A 20,408-nucleotide genomic window follows, 5' to 3' on the forward strand; every position below is an offset into this window, starting at 1 on the left:
TTTCAGATCCAATCATAAACGCTGAACCAAAGCAGAGGATTCAAGGCAGCCCACAAAGCAGGCTGGTGCTTCTCTCACCCTGTGCTCTGCTCCCTGATAACCTGAGAGGAGGGATCATGCAGCCATCCTCTTTTCTCCCAAGATCCCTGAAGAACAGATCCCACTTCTTCATCTGCTTCCATCCCAGACCAGTCCTAGAGTGCAGCACATCTGCTCTGCTTTGGCCCTGCACAACAACTCTCCTTCCTTCCTTCCCCGCCCCAGCTTTAGAGGAGAAGAAAAACACAAAGCAGCACAAAAAGAGAATGCAATGCTCAGCAAGCACCAACACTTTGGTTTTCCAGCTACACTGAACAGCAGCATCACCACAGCACCCCATCCTAGGCTGGAAATCAAGACAGAGAGCTTCAAAACCTCAGTAATGGGAGGAAATATATACCAACAGTCTGAGGCAGTGGAATCATATAAAAGGGAAAATAGATAAAAAGAACCATTAAATTCGATTAAAAACCACATACAGCTGTGATGAGAGGGGAAAAGATTTATTGGTCCTTTAGATTTCCAATGACTGCTTGTAATATGTCCAGAAAATTCATTCAAATATTACATACAAAGGATTTCCTTGCCATGTTAGAACTAGCTTAACATTCAGTGGAAATGTAAGGAATACAAGCAAAAAAGGATAATATTGAATTTATTGTGAAATACATGATTACTTTTTCCTATTTCAGCAAAACACCTGTAAAGAACTGGGTTCTGTCCTCAGCACCCACCTTCCATGAAGGTGACCCTCGCAGAGATCACAAAAGGCACTTGAAATTCCTGGAAGTTGGGATGTGGAGAAGAGGAGGGATAACAATGCGCTCCTTTTTACTAAGTGCAATCCTAGTATAAATTCAAGCAGCCACAAAGCATTAAGATACAAAACCTCAGGCAGACATGCTAACGAGGGGCTGCAAAGCTGGAGCACAACGAGCGCTGCGTGTCCCTGCCCGTCAGTCGTCGTCCCCGCCGCAGAGGAGCAGCAGCGCTTTCCTGTAGTCCCCGGACGTGTCTTTCTGTCAATGCAGCACAGCAGCACCGTGAGTCAACAGAGCAGCAGCCAAGTAGAGCCCCAGCACATTACACATTCATCCCACCCCACAGGAAATCCACATCGATGACTCTCTGCTCAGGAATGACACAAAGAAATCCTCTGCCTCTTACATGAGAGCTGCATTTACACATACAGATGGCCAGAGGAAAAAAAAGCCTCCAAAATTTTTACTAGAAAACAGAGCTGCCCACTGCACATTTGATGCATTTGTCTGCAGGGGAAAGTCCAAAGGAGAAGCCCAAAGCAGCACCAAAAGCAGCACACGGGCAAAGTGCACCTGCTGCTGCCTAGAATGGTGCCAGCTCTGCTTCCTGTGATCAGTGGGAAGCTCTGATACAAAATCCATATGGGCCTGATAGGCAGCACCAAAAAGCATCTCCACCCAACATGGTTAAGGGACCATAATCTCAGGAATGACAATAGAAAAAACATAAAAAGCACGACTTTCAAAATAAAACAAGAAAAAAACAAAAAACCAAAAAAAAACCGAGCACTTTTTGGCTTAACTTTGCAGCAACAGCTGGCTCTGGATTCCTTACTGGCTCCTTCCCTTCCTGCTCCTTCCCATCCCCTCAAAGGAAATTATGACTCAGAGTGGTTCCACAGTGAAAACCTTTACACTTGGAAATGTTCCAAAGGGTTCCACACCACAATCCAAGACCAATACTTGAACTTCATGATAATATGGACTCCCAACCCCAGTGTTATTTCTCTGGAGCACTGCACAATAAGGAACCCAGACAAGAACAAGGAAATGATGCAGTAGCTAAAAATGGTGTATGAGTAATTGTAATTTCAGAAAACCACATCATCTGCCCTAGTGAACACTGTAAGGAAATACTTTTCCATACCAAGTGTCCCCCACTTAAACAATGCCATGTCAAAACTGCAGAGGAGCTCGCCAACCTCAAAGCCCAGCTGTACACCCACACCCACTCTCTGGCAAGAAAAACAATAGTGAAAACACTGACATCTCTATGACCCCTGCGATTCTGTTCTCAGGAGAACAGAACAGTAATTTTACCTGAATCATTTGATACAATGATTTAGCAAAATTCTTTCTGAATTCTTGTCTAATATCCAGCAGATCAACTTCACTTCTTGAAACCATGACTCTGATCAGGGTGTCATCATCGGTGCCAGCCCCCTAAAGGGAAAAGACCCAATAACTTTCAAATATGAGCTTGCTCTGGACAGATGCTGCAACAAAACATGAAATACAAACAATTGCTACAACATGAAAGCAACAAGTGGCATCTCAAACCACTCTGGCATTACAGCTCAGCTCCAAAACAGAGAATATTTGGGGCAGTATCATGAGACATTCACACTGAAATGTGGAGAGGACTGACCAGTGCAGGATGCTCTAATCCCTGAACCTCTATCAAGTGTCAAATGCTCAGGCCTCTTATTTCATGTTTCATCTCAGGCTTCAACTGTGAATGTCCACATAAAAGAACTCAGTTCCAAGGGCTCCAGTTACAGGGTAGCACAGCTGCTCACCACCATCAGAACCAGGTGTAAATCCCCCCTGAGGCTGCAGAACTGCAGTCAGCTCTGGAACTGGGTACCTCAACCCCAGCGGAGACCAGTACAAAGGAACATACAGCAGGACACAGGCAGAGCAACTCATCCCATGAATTCTCCAGCTGATTGTTCTGGGGGAAAAACCTCACAAACCTTTTACAACCACAAAAACATGCCCCACTCTGTCATCTTCAGTGCTTGAAACATTTCACGTTCCTGTGCAGACCAAGGCCCTGACCCCTCTGCTCAGACAAGGCAGACTCCACACAAGCTGAAGCCATACAAACTTTCATGTGCTGACCTGCAGATGCACCTCAGGGAAGGACTTGGCAGAGCCCCCACGGTCATCTTCAGCCTAACGTCCAGGGCCACTCAATCCTTCTGGGGGCAATATTCTTGGATTACACCTAGAAATGCCCTAAAGCTGCTCAAAAGTTATGCCATGAGTCCAGTGGTTTCTGAGGAATAGAAGCCAAGCCCTAATCATGAAAGCAAGCTCTGCTCAGTGCAGAACCTTGTCATTCCAAATGGATAAATTTGAAGTACAAACTCCTCTGTCAGAGTAATAATTGACAAAAAACTTTCTTTTCTGAAGTGTTTAATGATTTTTATTTATATTTTAAAAAAATTGGGGGTCTCACCAGCACACATTCGTCAGGCTCCTTATAACAGAAGTGTATAAGAATCTAAAGCCTACAGGAAAATTGCATTCTTTAAAAAATAAAAACTAATAATAAAGAAAAAAGTAATGTTCCTCAGACAGCTCAGTACCTCCTGGTACAGTATTTCGTATTTTTCACCTGAACCTTATTCTACATTGGTATCTATAAAAGCAGCAAAGGACTTTTAAAAATTAAGCTATCATTTTGTGTCTTATCACTAACTCTCAAGCTGTCACCTCATCTTCTGACAAACATACTTCAGGGCTCTCCAGGAAGGGGAAAGGAAGAATTCCTCAGGGAAGCTGATAACTTGCCTGAGAACAAAAGACTACCTGCCTCTGGTTTAATTAATATTACCCGCTGTGAGTTAAAAATTTCAGCCTTCCCTGCTAATCTCTTCTCATCCAAGAGAAGGTGGAGCCAACAGAAACACGGATGCATGGCTAATGCAATTCCTGTGTGTAATCTTTTGCAGCTGTTTAAGCCTTTCCTTTTCTCTGCTGAGTTGCTTTTGCTTCTCAAAACGGGATGGATAGTAACCAAAAGGTGTTTCAGAGCTACCAAATGCCCTTGGGTCTGTAAATACTCACCACCCAAACAGCACTAAAATCTGCACAATTTACATTTCTTTGTTTTCTCAGTACATCCTCCACCTAAAAATAGTTTAGGTGCAGTTTACTCAGCTGCAAGTGCCCAGAGGACGTTGCCAGACATTTTCCAGTGTAATAACACCAAGCCAAAAAACAGCTGATGACTGCAAGAGATCTATGGTCTGACAAACCCACGATGAACTCCAAGGAAATCTTATGAATTGTTTGCATCCTCTCCCAGCCTTGCGCTTCCTGAACCTTTTGAAGATACTTAATGATATTAAGTATCTTGTAGTATCCTGTCAGCACTTACAGCAGCAGAAGAAATTAGAACAAGCTAAAGGGAGAGGAATTGTAGCTGGAGGAGATGGAAAGAGACCTAGGGAAAACATTTACATACCTTCATGGAATAATACAGGGTCTCAGCAAAATAGGCAGGCACACTTCGGATGCATTTCACTGCAGAAAGCCAAATGAGTGAATTACTGACTGCTACTGAATACAGGGCAATCTTTGATTGACAAGACAAGGAGTGTGTCACTGGGTTATTCTCTCCTGTGGTGTCACCTGGTCTGTTCCCCTGTTACAATTCTTTGGGTTCTGGGATTTAAAACAAACATGTATTTCTGATAGCAGAGAGACTTTACTAGTCCAGCTCTACAACACTGTCCTAGTTAAGCTGCCAGGAATACAGGTGAAGGCAGAGTATGGTCTCACCTCTGGCAGAGGTGCACATGACCAAACAGAATGCAGCTCACCACCTCTTCTCTAGATATAAAAAGAGATCCCAGGTGATTACCTTTCTAAAGGAACCCTGTTTTCATGCCAGTCTCTGTGGCAAGTGCAATATAAAGAGGCCTGGGAAGAAGCAAATGCAGCCTGGTTCTAGATATGTTAGGACTCAATTACCCACTGCCAGAAGCAGCTTCTCCAAATCACCAGAGGTCTCCCGGTCAATGGTCTCCTCAATCTGGAAGCCAGAAATGGTCATGTACTTGTCAAACACTGCAAAACAAAGTATGCTCAGTCAGTGAACAGCCAACATTGCTGCCAGTGCCCCTCAGTTCAGGACAGTGCCATCTATGTGTCATTATCCACAGTTCAGGGGCTACTGGCCACTCCCTGTCCTGCTCTGAGCACTCATTTCCCATCAGATGCCCCCTGTACAGCCCCATGCATTATTCCCAATGGCCTAAACAGATTGGTAAAACAGACCTATGGATGAGCAAGGAGCAGGGGAAAAGGTATTGTCTCTCCATCAGCAGCTCATAAAATATGCACCTCAAAATGGGCTTGAGCTTTTCCAGGCTGGATTTCAGGCATAAGCTTTGAGGCCCTTGTTAACCACACTACCTACCCCTCCTCAAGTGGGAAACGCTGCGGGTCCCCAGGATAGTGATGAACTTCTCTTCATCCGTTCCCCATTTCAGCTCCCCAGCTCTGAACAAAACCTGTTATGAATTCAAGAGATCAAAACATCAGCATTTGTTTTGTATCCACGGATCCTGCTGAAAAGCTCTATTTGTCTCACCCTAAGGAGTATTAAATTCACTGACAAGCTATAGCAGGATGGGGAAAAAAAAAAAAAAGAAATATAAGTACTGAACTCATCTTAGAAATAAATGAAAAATCTGAAACTGAGTATGAAGGCATTTCCACAAGTGATGCAGCTTCAGGCCCTGAAACTGACAATGCAAAGTCCTCTTCATATGCCTCAAGCTTCCTGAAGCTTCTGCCCTTTCCCCTGCTTCCCTTTTTCAAACAGAGAAGCAAGATTTTGCTGCGTGATGTCTCTTCAACAGCAGAACCACACAAACTTGGCTCAGGAGGAAGTTTTCCAAGAAGGACGGGAAGCTGGATCTAGCTCTTAAAAACAGGATTTGTGGGCTGATAAATTCTTAGTCATTTGAAACTAGATTTTAATCATCGTTTTAGCACATTCATGGCTTTTCAGGCAAGTCAGTCTTTGGTGCAGACAAAGACCTGGCTGCATTTTCAGCATGAGGAAAGTAAAGCACTTCAAAAAGTTGGAATGAGCAAAAGCTGGGAGAAAATGAGAAAGAAAAAGAAATTTGGAAAATTAAACAAATTCTTTTTCCTGACAGTTGGAAAACTTTGCCTTTTTCCAAACTGTGTGCTAAACACTCTGTAAGGAGAAAGGTTATACGTATTGTAGTATCTATGATCTTTTTAGTATTAATGGTACAGAATGAAAAAAAGGCAGAGAGGAAAAAGCTCTCAAGCCACTCACTGTCAGGATATTTATTACAAATAATATATGCTAATTCCTCCAAACGAATACCCACACTCTCCAACCAGTAGCAAATGAGAAGTCCCAGTACAGCATTTAGGAATGCCAGCAAAAGATTGATTCAGAGATAATACAAGTTGTAAACAGCACTTTATGTCAGCTTTAAGTTTTTACCTGCCTTGCCACTGGGCAGTACACCAAACATACCTCAATTGTATAACTTTAGAGAAGTCATATTCACAAAATCTCCTCCTAAAAGTCAGACTTTCTCCTTCAGGCTTTCTCAATAAAGTCTCACAATTGCTTTGAATTAATATTTAGTAATCACGGACATAAAAAAATTTAGAAAGCACCATGGGGCAAAAAGTTTGCCTTCTAATGTGTCAAGTCCTTTCCAGAATATATGACTCGAGAAAAGCACTGGGAGGCCAAAAATACTTCTACATCTGCACAGTCATGTACCTCAGTTCTGACCATCTGTACCTGGGAATAGCAATTAGAAAATGACTGAATCTGTTCCAGCTGTGTTGGGCAGTGAATGGAAAGTCCATTGACTCCAGGTCCCAGCTCAGGCTAAATGGATGCAGCAAACCACAGAGACTTTTTGGAAAACCCAGGACCTTTTCAACAGCTGGGTTTGGTGCCTCCTAAATTTAGCTGCTCATTTAAACCAAATTAAAGGAGCCGAAAGGAATCTAACTACCTACCAGGGCTGGTGCTTCATGTGTTTCCTCTATTACACAGGCCCAGCTAAAAGCAAAACTGAAAATTTCATGGAACAATCTAGTTCACAATTCAAACGTTTTCCCCTCTAATTTTCCAGCTGTAATTTTCACAGGAAATTAACTTTAACAGCAGAACAACAATGCTTCCTGAATTTAAGTGACAAAGGAGTAGGTCTGTGCCAGTCTGTCTCTCCATCTTCCTGTCAGGAGAATGTTTTATTGATCTGATACACTGTGTTTACTCCTTATCACCTTGAACAAGTCCTGTATTTCTTTCATCTAAACAGCCAATTTATGAGAGAAAAACATCTCATGCAGAGTTGTCTGAAATAACTGAGAAAAAACATGTATTAAATGAGTTGTAATCAAATTGCTGAAATATTGACTGTCACTCCAACAAAGCGAATGGCACCCAGCAAGAGACTGGCAAGGACACCGATGAACTGCTGGCAATCCTTTCCATCCAGAGGACAGGGTTAGGGAGCAGTCACGGACAAGAGATTAAATTCAGAGAGAAGTTCAAGTCAGGTATTAAGCAATGAGCTGTTAACATCTGAGTTTTCCAGCAGTGGGTCCCTCAGCATCAGCAAGCCTCAGCCTCTCTGCCAGTGATCTACTCACTGTTTCATTCAGGCCCCTCATTAAATAATAAGCAAAACTGAAATGTCAAAGCGGCAAAAATTTTGATGCCATTATTTCAGGTTTTAGCACTTTTTTTGTCCAGAACATACAAAGGCACATGAAAACATAAAAACAGAGAGAACATTAACTATCACTCTTGCACATCTGAATTCTAGTTGTTTACCATCTTTGTGAGATAACTTGTAGAAATACCCCAAACCCCAAGTCAGTCACCCACCTGAGCATCCTGCTCAACAAGAGCCTCATCAACCCCAACATCAGGATCTCTGTTTGCCTAAACAGAAATTGAGAAGTTGTTAAACTGAAGAATTAGAAGGTAGGTAAAAAAGCATTTATCTGTTACATTGAGCCTGTGAGTTACTGTGAGAAGTCACCCCCTCATGTATCTTCTCCAAAGCCACCCTGTTTTTCCTTTCTCCTTGCACGTGTCTGTATGAAAAAAGTGTCTTCTTCCCATTTTGCCCTCAAAACCCCACACAGCAGCACCTGCTACACCCACAGGCATCACAGAAGTTTTTTGCTTCAGTGATATGAAAATATCTCAGAAGAGTGGATTCAGATACCACTGGATTGACATGGACTCAGAAGAGAGCCCAAGGCTGACCCTGCACATCAGAGGAAGTGACTCAGCTCCAGAGCCAATCCTGCCTAGCCCTGGGCCCATCCAGAACCCAGCTCAGAAAGCACAAAGTGCTAAGTGCACCTAGAAGTGGAAGTCATCACACAAAAAGACACCCACCTGCAGCAGCACCACCAGCAGCCTCTGGAAATGGCCTGATGTTTCTCCTGTGATCTTATCCTCCAGGCTGGCTTCATACTCTGCAAAAGAGCAACATCCACTCACCACCTTACAGCCTCCCTCCCCATTCTCAGGGGAAGGCAAAGAGTTCACCTGACTCACAGTTTGTACAATCATCTGTCAGAAACATCTTTTACAGTCAGGACACATTCTACTTTCACTTACAACATAACAGTGCTCTAAAAGAGGAAAATACAGCACCTCATACCTCATGTCAGGAACAGACTACTCACAATATTTTGAAGTACAAGGTGACATGCATGGATTCAGCTCCTTAAGACTAAAGAGGATACAGACATGAAGTCATGCTAAAATATGCCAGTCTCACTATACAAAAACTGTGAGCCCAGGAAAGTCTGCTACTAATCAATTTTGCTCCTGGAGACTCTGTGTTTGGGCTCAAAATTCGTTAAAACGTGAGGATTTCTTGTGTGGCAGGAATCTGCACAGAGCTAAAATAAATCTGTTGAATTAAACATCACCCTGGAAAACAGCCACACAATCACAGGGTAAAAGCATCTACTCCTGTGGACTGCCAAAAGCTGCACCTGCTTTAGCATAAGTGCATTTGAACATAACATAGATCAAAAGGGAAAAAAAAAAAAATTACTTCTGTTTCTTTTATGTGGTATCAGTTTTCTTGTTTCCAATTACTGAAAATTGCCTTTCAGTCAAAGGGATGAAAATAATGGATGGAGGAAAGAAATGCTTTTGAATGAATTCTAACTATAAAGCATAAAATACCACAACCTGCAGTTATAACCCTGAAATAAAAACTATTTCAATTTACAATTCAAATTCTAGTTCCTTTCAATACAAAGTTTAGCAACACTGCAGGAAAAATTCCCTCTTATTGGACACATGCATCAGTTCAGAGATAGACCTTATCTAAAAGATGAGCGAAAATCATATTAAGGGAACTGAACAGAGACCCTTATTTTATACAGAAAATTACCTTGCTGATAAACCTGTTTAATATTCTGCACTTCTGCAGGTGTTCTGGAGGCAAGAATTTCAGTCAACACCTTCTCATTGGTTCCTGCTCCCTGCAGGGGTACAAGTAAGAATCAGCTGATGGAATAACAGAAGGAAAACAAGAATTCCCTCTGACAATCAAAACCAAGCATAAACTTACACATTTGGACCAAATAAAAAAACTATTTTCTTCTGGTATACTGTGGCGGTTTTGAAGAGAATTTCTGTCTTGATTGTTTTCAAACCCAACCCAACAATTTATGAAAGCCCAGTGCTGCAGGATTCAGATGGGCCCTTCCAGGCCCAAGCACAGCCAGGTGTGCCTCAGTTCTTTGCTATTACAATCAAGGATATCAAGAGATGTGAATGGAGGAAGTTTGCATCTTTGCTCTAACTCATAGGGTATCTGTCACCAGCCAGGACACAGATAAGCACAGTCACCCAGCACAGCTCTGCACCCAGCTGTGAACTGTGCTGTTAAACAAACCCTTTCTTCCATTGCAAACACTTCACAACAGAATTGCTAACCCAGATAGTTCCAGCAGTTCTGCATTTCTTAATGACAGCAGAAACAACAGCCATTCTTTCACTTCAACAGGAATAAAACCTACAAAATCCAGGCCAGTATCTTGTTTCCACAAGTCTAAGCCCACTTTGTTTGCAAGAATAATCCACTGCTCTTTAGACTTATAAATGAGTCATTTCACAAAAACAACACTGAAATGCAATACTGAGGATTTTTTTGCTTCAGCACATTTATTTACAACATTCTCTGTAAGGAAAAAGTGGAAATCTAAACACAAGGAAAGATCTGCAACTGCACACAAAGCTATCCAGAATATAAACCTGCCAGGTTACAGGTAGTCATTTCCAAAATGCAGATTGTTTCATGAACATGCCTACTCAACAAGGGAGGCAGGCACAATTCAACTCGCTCTTATCCAAGCAGCAGTAATGAAAATTGATGGGACAGCCTTCAGCACAGAGTTAGTGCTCTTAGCTGAGACCTTGCACTCAAGTCCCTGCCATCACATCTGCTTTACTGTTACCCTCCTTGGCTGAACTGCAGCCAGTCCTGACATCCTTTCCTGTGCAGACACATTCTCTGAAATTCCAGGGTCTCAGATTTAATACCTTCTTTTTTGTAAGTGACAAGAACAAAACCACTCTTGTTTCACTATCTCTACTTTCCCTCCTACACCCACCTGTTCTGTCATTTCCCTGTCAGTCTTTGACTCCTAAATCAATAAGAGATGCTTGGGAGTACAATTTTTTTTATTAATCAACAAGGCCTTTATCAGTTTCTCTGTCAGGCACCACTCTCCCCTTCCCCCAGTGTACATAAAGGCATTACAGAAAACCTCCAGGAGCGAAGTTTCTGTCTGAGGGATTATTTGCTGGGTCACAGATGCACGAGCACTTGCTTGCAGAGTTGACTAAAGCCTACATATTAACCAGCTGCTCATCCAGGATCTTGGGAGTTTACATGGAAGTGTCATTCCACAAAGCACTACCTCACACTAGAGTCAAGTTCAGTGACCTCTGTTTTGATCAATACTGTAAATACTCCAGGGATATCAAACTCCTGAAATTCCACAGGTGTCTCAGAGGCAGAAAAAAAGAGCACATGGAAGAGACACTGACATTTCTACGCATCCACACTGTAATTTGTTTGTTTACCTGGCCTGCCAAGAAAGGCACTAAATGCATTCACTAAAGAGAAAATATAGAAGGGTAACGCTGACAGGGCCATCAATTATTCCCTTTGTGTTACTGAGGGCAGTTTTTACAGCACATTCAATACTACAAACAATACCTGCTCATAATTTTGGTGGACACCAGTTTACACAAGCTCATCAATTTTGGACTTGCACTGCAATCCACCAGAAGTAACCCACTCTGTAGCTTAAATAAGAGTCAAGAAGAAACAAAGAGTACCACACTTCCATTAAATGCTCTGAACTAATTTTCATACAGTTGTATAGCTACAAAACCTTGGCTGCTCACAGCAGAAAAATCCAGAGCTGTCTGGACTTCAGCACTGCACTTGGGCAGCAAAAAAAATATGAAAGCAACTGCACATCTACTCATTGTATTTAAACCAAAAGGAACCATTTTTATGCTGTGTAGATTTCTAAACTGCCTCTTAGTTATTAGGATGAAAAAAAACCCAGGCAAAACCATGGCACTGGCAGCGGTCAGCATAACTTGGCTAATTTTTTTAAAGCCTACTTCTATTAGCACTCCCTTTAGCAACCAAAGTTCATTCCTAAAAAAGAAAAAATCAACTAAAAGCACCGATCATTTCATGTAACACATTATTTCTCCCTCCTCTTACCTTGATGGCATGCTTCAGTGCATGAGCATCAAAAATATATGCTGGTCTCATCAGAGACACCATCAAGGTTTCAAACTTGCCAGTAAGTTCTGATTTCAGGTCATCCACAAGATCCTAGTGCAGAACAAACAGTGCTGTGATGAACAAAGAGCAAGGCATTTTCAAAGGATGCACACAAGCTGCAAGCTGAAAGACTCTTTTTGTTTAAATTGGTACCTCAACTGAAACAAATAAGGCAGAAGAAAAGGATAAAAAGGCTTTTGGAAAACCTGAAACATATTGTGATTTTTTTTCTTTTTAGGGTAAGGCAGGGTGGAGGAGAGAGGGAGACAAAAGTAAATTTTCTTTCAAGGAATGTACTACAGGGAGCATGGTGAATGTGCCTCGTATTTTAAAGCAATCACTGTAAGCCAGAACCAGCACACTTCCAGAGGTAGCTTTTCTTCTTCTTACCCTGCCAAATAAGGTTTTAAAGGCAGAAGCTATTTCTTGACGCTGAGCATTATTTCTGGTGGCAAGAATCGTCAGCACGGTTTCTTCATCAGTCCCTGAAGTTAGAAAGAACAAAGAGTTACAAACACACTCTGAAAAACAAACTGCAGTGTCACCAACTCAAAAGGCAGTGAAAGACACTTTGACAACAAAGCCTACTAGCAAACAGCAAAAGCATTTAAAACAAATGTCACCATACCCCAAGCTGAGCCACCAAGTTTGGTGCAAAAACATGACTGGAGGACTTAAAATGTTGTTTGTTCTCCATCAGTGCTCTGATCCAGACTCTGCTCCAAGCTCCAGCTGTAACATTTAGTAAGTCTGTATTCCACAGAAAGGTCTTGCCTTTGGGCTCACCAACAACTGCCAACTCCCAGCAAAACTCAGTCCAGCAATCCCAGACAGCCCAGAGGGCAGCAGCATAGAGCTGTTGTCCATTTTATACACAAAGCTTGCAAGGTAGGTCCTCCCAGCACAGCATCTTCCCAGCCCTACTGAGTTTGCCTGTAGGCTGAGGCATATCACATGTTCCATCCCTTCCTTCTGCTTCCTTCCACAGGTGGCTTCAGAAAAAGCACCAACTCAGGGTTTGTTCTCCCAGGGAAGTTTTGGGGAAGAAAACTACAGTGTGGGTTTAAAAACCACTTCTCAGTCTGCATTCACACTGTGTGCTCACATTCCTTGCCCCAGTAACTGCACTGTGCTCACACACTTCCAGGCCCAGGAGGCTGCTGTGGATTTTCTGCGTAGAGTTCCTACCATGCTGCTATAATTCTCCACAGCTGTCCCTGTAAATCCAGAGCTACTGCACTGTAAAACTTCTGTGTGCCCAGAGCATTCATTTCTTAATGGAGAATTTATAAATCTCTTCTTTTTTCCCCACATGCAAACCCAAAAATGAACATCTTTGAGAGGTGCACAGTCACAACCAGGACACGCCCAGACCAGTGCAGTCCTGGGGCTGCGGTTCCATGGCTTGTAGACACACGCCCTATTCTGGTCTACTGAGACAGAGAAGTAGATCAGAAAGGATGTTTGCAAAGGAGGAACACCCTTTTCTTTCTTGTAAATTAGAAATTATCCTTACCTATTCCCTTCATGGCCTTACGAAGGGCTTCTGCATCAGCTCTGGCATCAAAGGGAGCGAAGGCTGTCACGGTGCCTCTCGTGTACTGCAGGGAAGGAAGAGGGTCAGGGCAGAGGGAAAAACCCATGAAATAGAATCTTGCATCTTTCAGTTCATACACAAGCTCAGGCTAAATCTGAATTCACAATCCAAAAGTTGACTGTATTTTTCTCGCAATTGTCTGGCTAAAGAGCAATCTGTGGGTGTTTAAACACAGCTCACTCCAGAGGCATTACTACAGTTTTCCTTAGCAGTGCACCAGCTAAATTTGGGTATATTTACGTACCAACTCTACTGTTATCTCCAACACTGGAACCTGAATGCAGGGAAACAACTTAGAATTTATCAGTTGCTAAAGTAATTTGAAAAATTAATTGCACAAGTCATGTATGCTAGGCAAATGGCACAAAGACACATATGGAAATAACATCTCAAGAAAACCCTACTGGAACTCTCCAGCACTATCACACTGATTTTTTCCACCACCCTGCAAATGAGACCCATTGAACTCTACAATGGCTTTGAATTTTTCAGTGCTTTTGACATGAGCAACTTCTTAAACAGTGATTCAGCTACATTAGTTTGCAGCTAAGAAAAAACCGAACAGTTCAAACATAAGCATAAGAGATCAGCTTGCCCAAACACAAAAATAATTCTACTTGGTTTCCATGGAACACGGCTCTTGAGGGAATTTCTCTTTGGAATAAACACAAAAGGACATTCATCATCCTTGTGGAAAAGTTTTGCCTTTATTTAAACAGGATAGTTCAAGAACCTATATGTGTTTAGCACAGTAGTTAATTTATTAACTACGGAAATAGTTAATAGTTTCCCAAAAGGGGGAACAACAGGGTTGGGGGAACAGGAAGATGCTTCCAATAGCTGAAGAGGGGAAATTTCCTGAAAGCACTGCTGTTAAAAACATAGCAATCAGTACAGGCACGGCATTTTTCCACTCTCAAGAAAGAGCACAAGAGAGCAAGTGCCAAGACACCTACTGAGACTGGCACCAGATTACTCCAGAGGCAGCACAGCTATCTGGCCCTCCCTGCAGTTGGGAATTTCAGTCACTACGTGCTTTGGTCTCCAGTCAATGAACTCATCAGAGACAGGTCAGCCAGAAGGAGAGGGAGAAAAAAGCAGTAACCAGAAACTGCCCCATGGCTCCTGTGTCATCCTGGCCAGCAGAGACTCCCCACAGCTCCCACTGCAGTAGCAGCAGCCAGCAAAGGTTAATTTTGCACATTTTCTGACAGTTCAGAACAAAAGCGCCACAGTGTTTAATGGCAACAACCAGTTTCTTTTTAGGAGATGGTTTCCAACATCCAAAAAAACTCAGAGGTGTGACAAATCCACTGGAACACTCTGCTTGTCCCATTATGAGCAATCCTATCAGATAGTACTTCAAATGTATTTATTGTCATCTCCCTAGCTAATTCCAAAGGCTACCATGAAAAAAATCTCAAGGATTTGGGACTCATTTTTATGGACTGAATTTAATTTGGTGAAACAGATAAAGACTAAAAAGCCTTTCCCTCCTCCTCCTCCTTTACTACCACTCCAGCTAGAGTGGGGTTATTTATTTTATTTTTGTTCCATATCATCTCAACATAATTAATATTACAGAAGCACCACAATTCTCCTTTGGAAATGAACAATGTTAACAAATCTCAGAGGAAGCAGATATTGATCTTTTACTTTCTTTTGCTTATCTTGTTATAAGGAAGTGGAGCTCCCCTTCACAATTCCTAAGTCTTGTGACAACAGCCCCACATTCCTGTGTGGCTGTTACGGACAAAGAATGTGTGAACACTACATGCCAGATGAAATCTCTCTGCATCGCCCTTCTCATTTTTCTTAACTGACAGAAATCCTTCAAAACTCTTTTACAAAGCACAGCATGGAAAGCCTGAACATGCACTAAGCTTGATGAACAGTTCCTGAAAATCTCCTAGTGCAGCTAAAGCCTAAAAGACTTTTCCTGATGTCTGAGCACTGTTTGCATTCCAGGCATTCCCCTGTGGCACACAGCACCCAGCGGATTTTGGCTTCCCACCTGCCACAACCACCCTCCATTAGAACCTGAGCTGCACCTGCCTTTAGGAGCCACATGTGGGCTGATGTGACACTCCCAATAGTTGGCCCAATACCGGGAAAGGGTGGAGCCATCCCTAACTTCACATCGGAACCCTACTCAACCTGAGCACTGCAGTGAGGCCTCACAATCTGGTACAGCAGGGAATACTCAGGCACACCATGTTCGACAACCATAAATCCATCTAAAACACTCCACTACTCACAAGTACCCTTTTAGTTACTCTGGTTCAGATTTCTCATTTGTGAATTACATGGACAAGAGCAGAAAGCTCTGCAGCAGTAAGACACTCAGTCCATGGAGGGAAGAGCTGTCTCCTTCCCAAACATGGCACATTTTGGCCACCTAAAAAGAGGGCAGCACCTCTTCTGAACCACCATCACAGGCTGACCCAAACTCATTGTTGCAGCAAATTTGAAACAGGAGCTATGAAGCAGACAAACGTCATTATTTATTTACCTCTGTGAGAAGATATCTTATCTTTAATATCACTAGAAACATTCCTTGCCGTTTAAGTAAGCAGATACACAGTAGTAGCCTCATAGGTCCTTTTTTCTTTCGATAGCAAAGCTCCCCACCCAGTAGCACCCAAAGCACATCAATGAAAGAGACAAATAGTCTTTGATATAAATCCTTTTGTAATCTGCAGTTATCCTTTACTCAATCACCACACCTTACACCAGGCAGTAAAATATAAGAAGTTCAACACAAAAAACCTCAACACAAAGTGTATCACAAGATTATAACACCCTAAACCCACACACATTCTTTTCTGTTTATATTCCTCAATACAGTGATTGTTGTTAAGGAGTCATGTGTAGTGCAAGTGAAATTTGTGATCACACACTAGAAATGAACAGCAGCTTTTATTTCCTTCAGACACTACTCAATGAGACCAATGAAACACCTAGAAACAAAATTAGCACAAAAAGGCAGAGGGGGGAAAAAGAAAGTAAAAAAAAAATACTATAAAGGAAGAGATAATATTGTTCTAGCATTTAAGCCCCTCCAAATGAGCAAATTCACATGCTCTGGTATTTTTGTCCAATTCTGTGCTAGCAAAGGTTTCCAGAAGCAGAAGATAAAACCTCATCAGGTGAAATGTTTCTAACCAGCACCTCGAAGGGAACATCTCCCAAGAGACGTTTCAGCACCACAAAGTCAGTGCCACATATCCTGGCAACAGTAACAATAGCCACTTAAAGATGTTCCTTTGCATTTTCCTCACCAAGACACAAAACATTTCCCACCCACAAGCACTTGTGTTTAGCCACTGTTAAATGCAGAGCTTTGATATCAGCAAACAACAGACCATACTTGAACTGATTGAGACTCCTTCACTGCTACCACAGCTTTGTACCACGTACAGCAACTTCTTCTCAGTCAGAGTTCCACAGATGAAGAGCCACCCCCTTTCTCTGCAGCAACAGAAGCAGTGTCTCAAAAATTTGCTGCTGGAAAACCCAGTATTTAGTGCAGACAAGGTGCTGTGAGACTTTTTTTCTCTTTTTTCAAGCAGCCATTTGTTTACAAGATGGTACAGGAAAATTGTGGAGTGGTAAGACTGGAAATGGAGAATATTTACCAGCAAAGAGAGAAGGTATGCTATTTCCAGCAGACAGAGAGCCCAGAAGGTCATGTGCTGGAATAAATGACCGACTGCTGTAAGGTGTCTTACACAAGAACCATCCTGCAGATAAACACAACACAGTGTTCACTGCTGACCTGAAAGCCTTCAGAGCCACTGAAGCCCACGCAGAGATGCCAGTGCTCTAAAACCAACATGACACAAGAAATAATGCAATTACTTCCTTACATTTCAACGGCAGTACAGTGCAAATGACATTGCGAGTGGATGAACACAGGTGCAGAGCTGATGCAAATGCAAAGCTATGAAGACATGTCTGCAAAACACCTCTCCAAGTTTAACAGCGCTTCAGACCGTCTGCTTTAACAGGAGGAGTAAGCGCAGGTCAGCAGACTACACTCACATCTGCCCCACTAAATTTAAACTCTTGAGAAAAAAACAATTACACAACATCTGTGGTGAACTCTGAGTCAGTACACCATGGAGATATCAAAGATAGGGAGGAGGGATGGAAAAAACAAAAGAAGGAAGAGGGGGGTGGGAGAGAAGGAGAAGAGCAAGCAGCAGCCACGTAGGAACCAGTGCAGAGACATTTGAGAAACCCATCCTCATGAGTAACCTCAAAAGACACAGAGGGAGCTGCTCAGAGCCCAGTTCGGAAGAAGTGTTTGTAGACTGAAATGTGAGATGATCCTCTGGAGCACTATGGAACTGGAAATACTATCCCTGTGCTCCCATTCACACGTGCACATTGGCAGAATAGGAACTCCGGAGCACAGAGCGGCCACACCTACAGCAGCAGCAAGCGATCCTTTCCTGGAAGTTTACTAAGGGACACACCAAATACTCCCAAAGTTTCATTCAGGAAAAAAAATTTGGATTAGCAGACCAAACCAGATCAGTCCATAGCACTTGCTGCTTTCTTCCCAGATTTCCAAGCCAGCAAGCACAGGGCAGCAGCTCCCAGCCTGTTCACTGAGCAGGAGAGACGGTGCCCTGGGCATCGCTGCAGTTACAAAGACCACTGCAGACACACAGCTGGGAGAGAAAGGGCAGCTTGCCAAGGCAGCAGTACTGCCTCAAAGAAAGCAGATAAACACAGGCAGGGAGAAACCAGCCTGTGCAGCACATGCTGTAGTTTTCCTACAAAATGAACGAACCTTTCTGTTCATTGTGAACACAGTGAATGCACAAAATTCCTCAGGCCTTTGGGCAAAGAAAAAAATAAATCTTCACAGAACTGGGCAAGGACAGGTACTTCAGTGACCAAGACTCCAAATATAACTTACCTTCTTCAAAGGTTTTATTCTCCAGTGATGTACCTAGGCTAAACTGGACTCCAGCACACTGTACTGTGCAGCCTTTGTGAACTCTGAAGCTTTAGCTGTACACAAGGAGTTTCTTGCTGTCAATTGACAGACAGCACTTCATAGGCATTTTCAATCTTACTTCTACTTCATAATGTAACATATAGAACAGACAGGTGTCATGAGAAGTAGAGTTTCTTCTTCTACTTTTTTTTTTTTTTTCCCATAAAATGAGTTACAGGCTACAACACTTTAACACTCCCAGTCTTTCATGGCTGCCTAACTGCACAGGCAAATAATACTACTTACATGGAAAGCAGCCCAATGAATGTGGAAATTGGAGAACAAGGCCTCCCTAATAAAAACCCTCATTGTTCAATGACTTCAACATACCACCACCCACCACAGATAAAAAACCATCCCCAAGTGTCACCTTAGGCAGTAAAAAACTTTCTAGCTGAAGCCAAGTGTGACTGGTTGGCGCTACTGAAGAATGAAATATTCCTGTTAAGAAGATGAATTAAAGTTTGTCTCTGTGGGACAGACAAGAATAATGTAAATTTCCATGCTTTTAGTAAAAGGAACTTACCCTTAAGCCTATAAGCAATGCTACAGGTACTGGAATAAAAGTCTTATTGTCCAAGTATATCCCTCTGGCCAGGTGCCCTGCACTGGGATGGGGAAGGGCTCCTGTTCTCCTAACATGCATCCTAATATCCAGGCCTGACGTTTAGAGAAAGAAATCCCTTCCTTGTCACTCAGAAGAAAAAACAAAACAAAAACTTGAAGAATTTAGAAAAAAATACTATTAAAAACTTTTTTCTTTAAAATAAGTTCCCTTGCTTTCTTTTAAAACTAAATCCAGACATAATATAAGTAAATATTCACAAGGGTATTAAAAGACTGCTAATCACTCTACTCATTAAGTGCAATTACTCTGACCTTTGTGAAAGCCTTAATAGACCTTGATTGCTTTCACTTCCTACAGCAGTACAAACCCCATAAAGCCATTACAAACCCCTGTGAACCCTACAAATAAACCATTAAACTCCTCTTTTTTTTTTCCAGAGTGTATGCATTTCATGCAACTATAGAAACAAATGCTGGAGTCCGCCCCATTTTCCACACCTTCACCCAGGCTTAAACCACAGCAACCAAAGGGCTGCAAAGGAAAAAAACCCAAATTAAGAACAGCACAATAGCTCCAAGGCTCCCAGAAAAATTCGTGTTGGCTATGGGAAAACTGGAAATGGAAATACCGAACCTCAAGCCCCCGCTAGGCAGTGCCACGGCGATATTTTTTTTTTTTTCTCCTTCCTTTTAGTGGAAGGAGCCTCCACCCATGCGTAATATAAACACGGGGTACCGAAAACTTGGCCAAAGTAGTGGAAACTGGTGGAAAAAAAGGGAAAAAAAACCAAAAAAAGTTGTGCCTGACGCGTCCCTCACATGATCCCTGTCCCTCTCCCGTCCGCGTCCGCCCGGGCTTGGGGATGGGCTGGTTTAAGGGAGCCCGAAAAGAAATCGGTAAGGAGTGAAAGTAAGGCGAGGGATAATACAAGGATGTCCCCGGGAGCGGCCGGGCAGGGGCCGTGTCCTCCCGGAGCCGCCGCTTTCCTCACCTTCGCCATCTCTGCGATCCTCCGGGTGGGACCGACTCCAAGTCTGCCAAGAGAGATGCGACACTGAGGGACAGCGAAGGGCAGAGAGAGAGACAGAGGCACCGAGAGAGGCACCAGCGAAGAAGGAGGAGGTCCCGCTGCGGCCACGCCGCTCTTGCCTCAGCCGGGGGCCGGGCCAGCCCCACCCCGGGCGGGCAGGGAGCCTCGGCCACCGCCCGGGGCCGCCTGCAGGCCGGGCACCGCCGGCTGCATCCCGGCTTTCTCCTCCATCCCTGTGATGCCCTGGAAGGGTGGCATTAGTGTTTTGTTCCCTAGCGATTGTGAGCCTTTTAAAAGAAAAATTACATTTGCCGACAGACAGCCTCCAGCTGGTGCTCAAGCGCCCTCCGGATGAAGTTTGTATAAAATCGGTTCCCGTCAATCTGAAGGGGATCCTATCCCAGCACTAAAGGGCAAGTCTGAACTGAATTCGGTAAAAAGCAGACATTTCATTAGCTGACCTAGGCTGCCTTCCAAGTAAGCCAGGTTAGCACAACAAGCACGGTGTTGAACAGAACGCCAGGGCTGTAGTTC

General features: G+C 43.1%; 1 protein-coding gene across 1 annotated transcript; it reads right to left on the reverse strand.

The window, feature by feature from the left end:
* Window positions 1-526: 526 nt before the first annotated feature.
* On the reverse strand, window positions 527-19,999 carry ANXA5 (annexin A5). Its single transcript, XM_058838360.1, has 12 exons — window positions 19,836-19,999; window positions 13,185-13,269; window positions 12,059-12,153; window positions 11,606-11,719; window positions 9,248-9,338; window positions 8,233-8,312; window positions 7,711-7,767; window positions 5,233-5,326; window positions 4,785-4,880; window positions 4,276-4,334; window positions 2,121-2,243; window positions 527-1,058 (listed from the first exon to the last, which is right to left on the reverse strand). The coding sequence occupies exons 1-12, from the start codon at window positions 19,842-19,844 to the stop codon at window positions 996-998; spliced, it is 966 nt and encodes a 321-aa protein (XP_058694343.1). The 5' UTR covers window positions 19,845-19,999; the 3' UTR covers window positions 527-995.
* Between the last annotated feature and the right edge of the window lie 409 nt (window positions 20,000-20,408).

Source organism: Poecile atricapillus, chromosome 4 (assembly GCF_030490865.1).
Source record: "Poecile atricapillus isolate bPoeAtr1 chromosome 4, bPoeAtr1.hap1, whole genome shotgun sequence".
NCBI classification, from domain to species: domain Eukaryota; kingdom Metazoa; phylum Chordata; class Aves; order Passeriformes; family Paridae; genus Poecile; species Poecile atricapillus.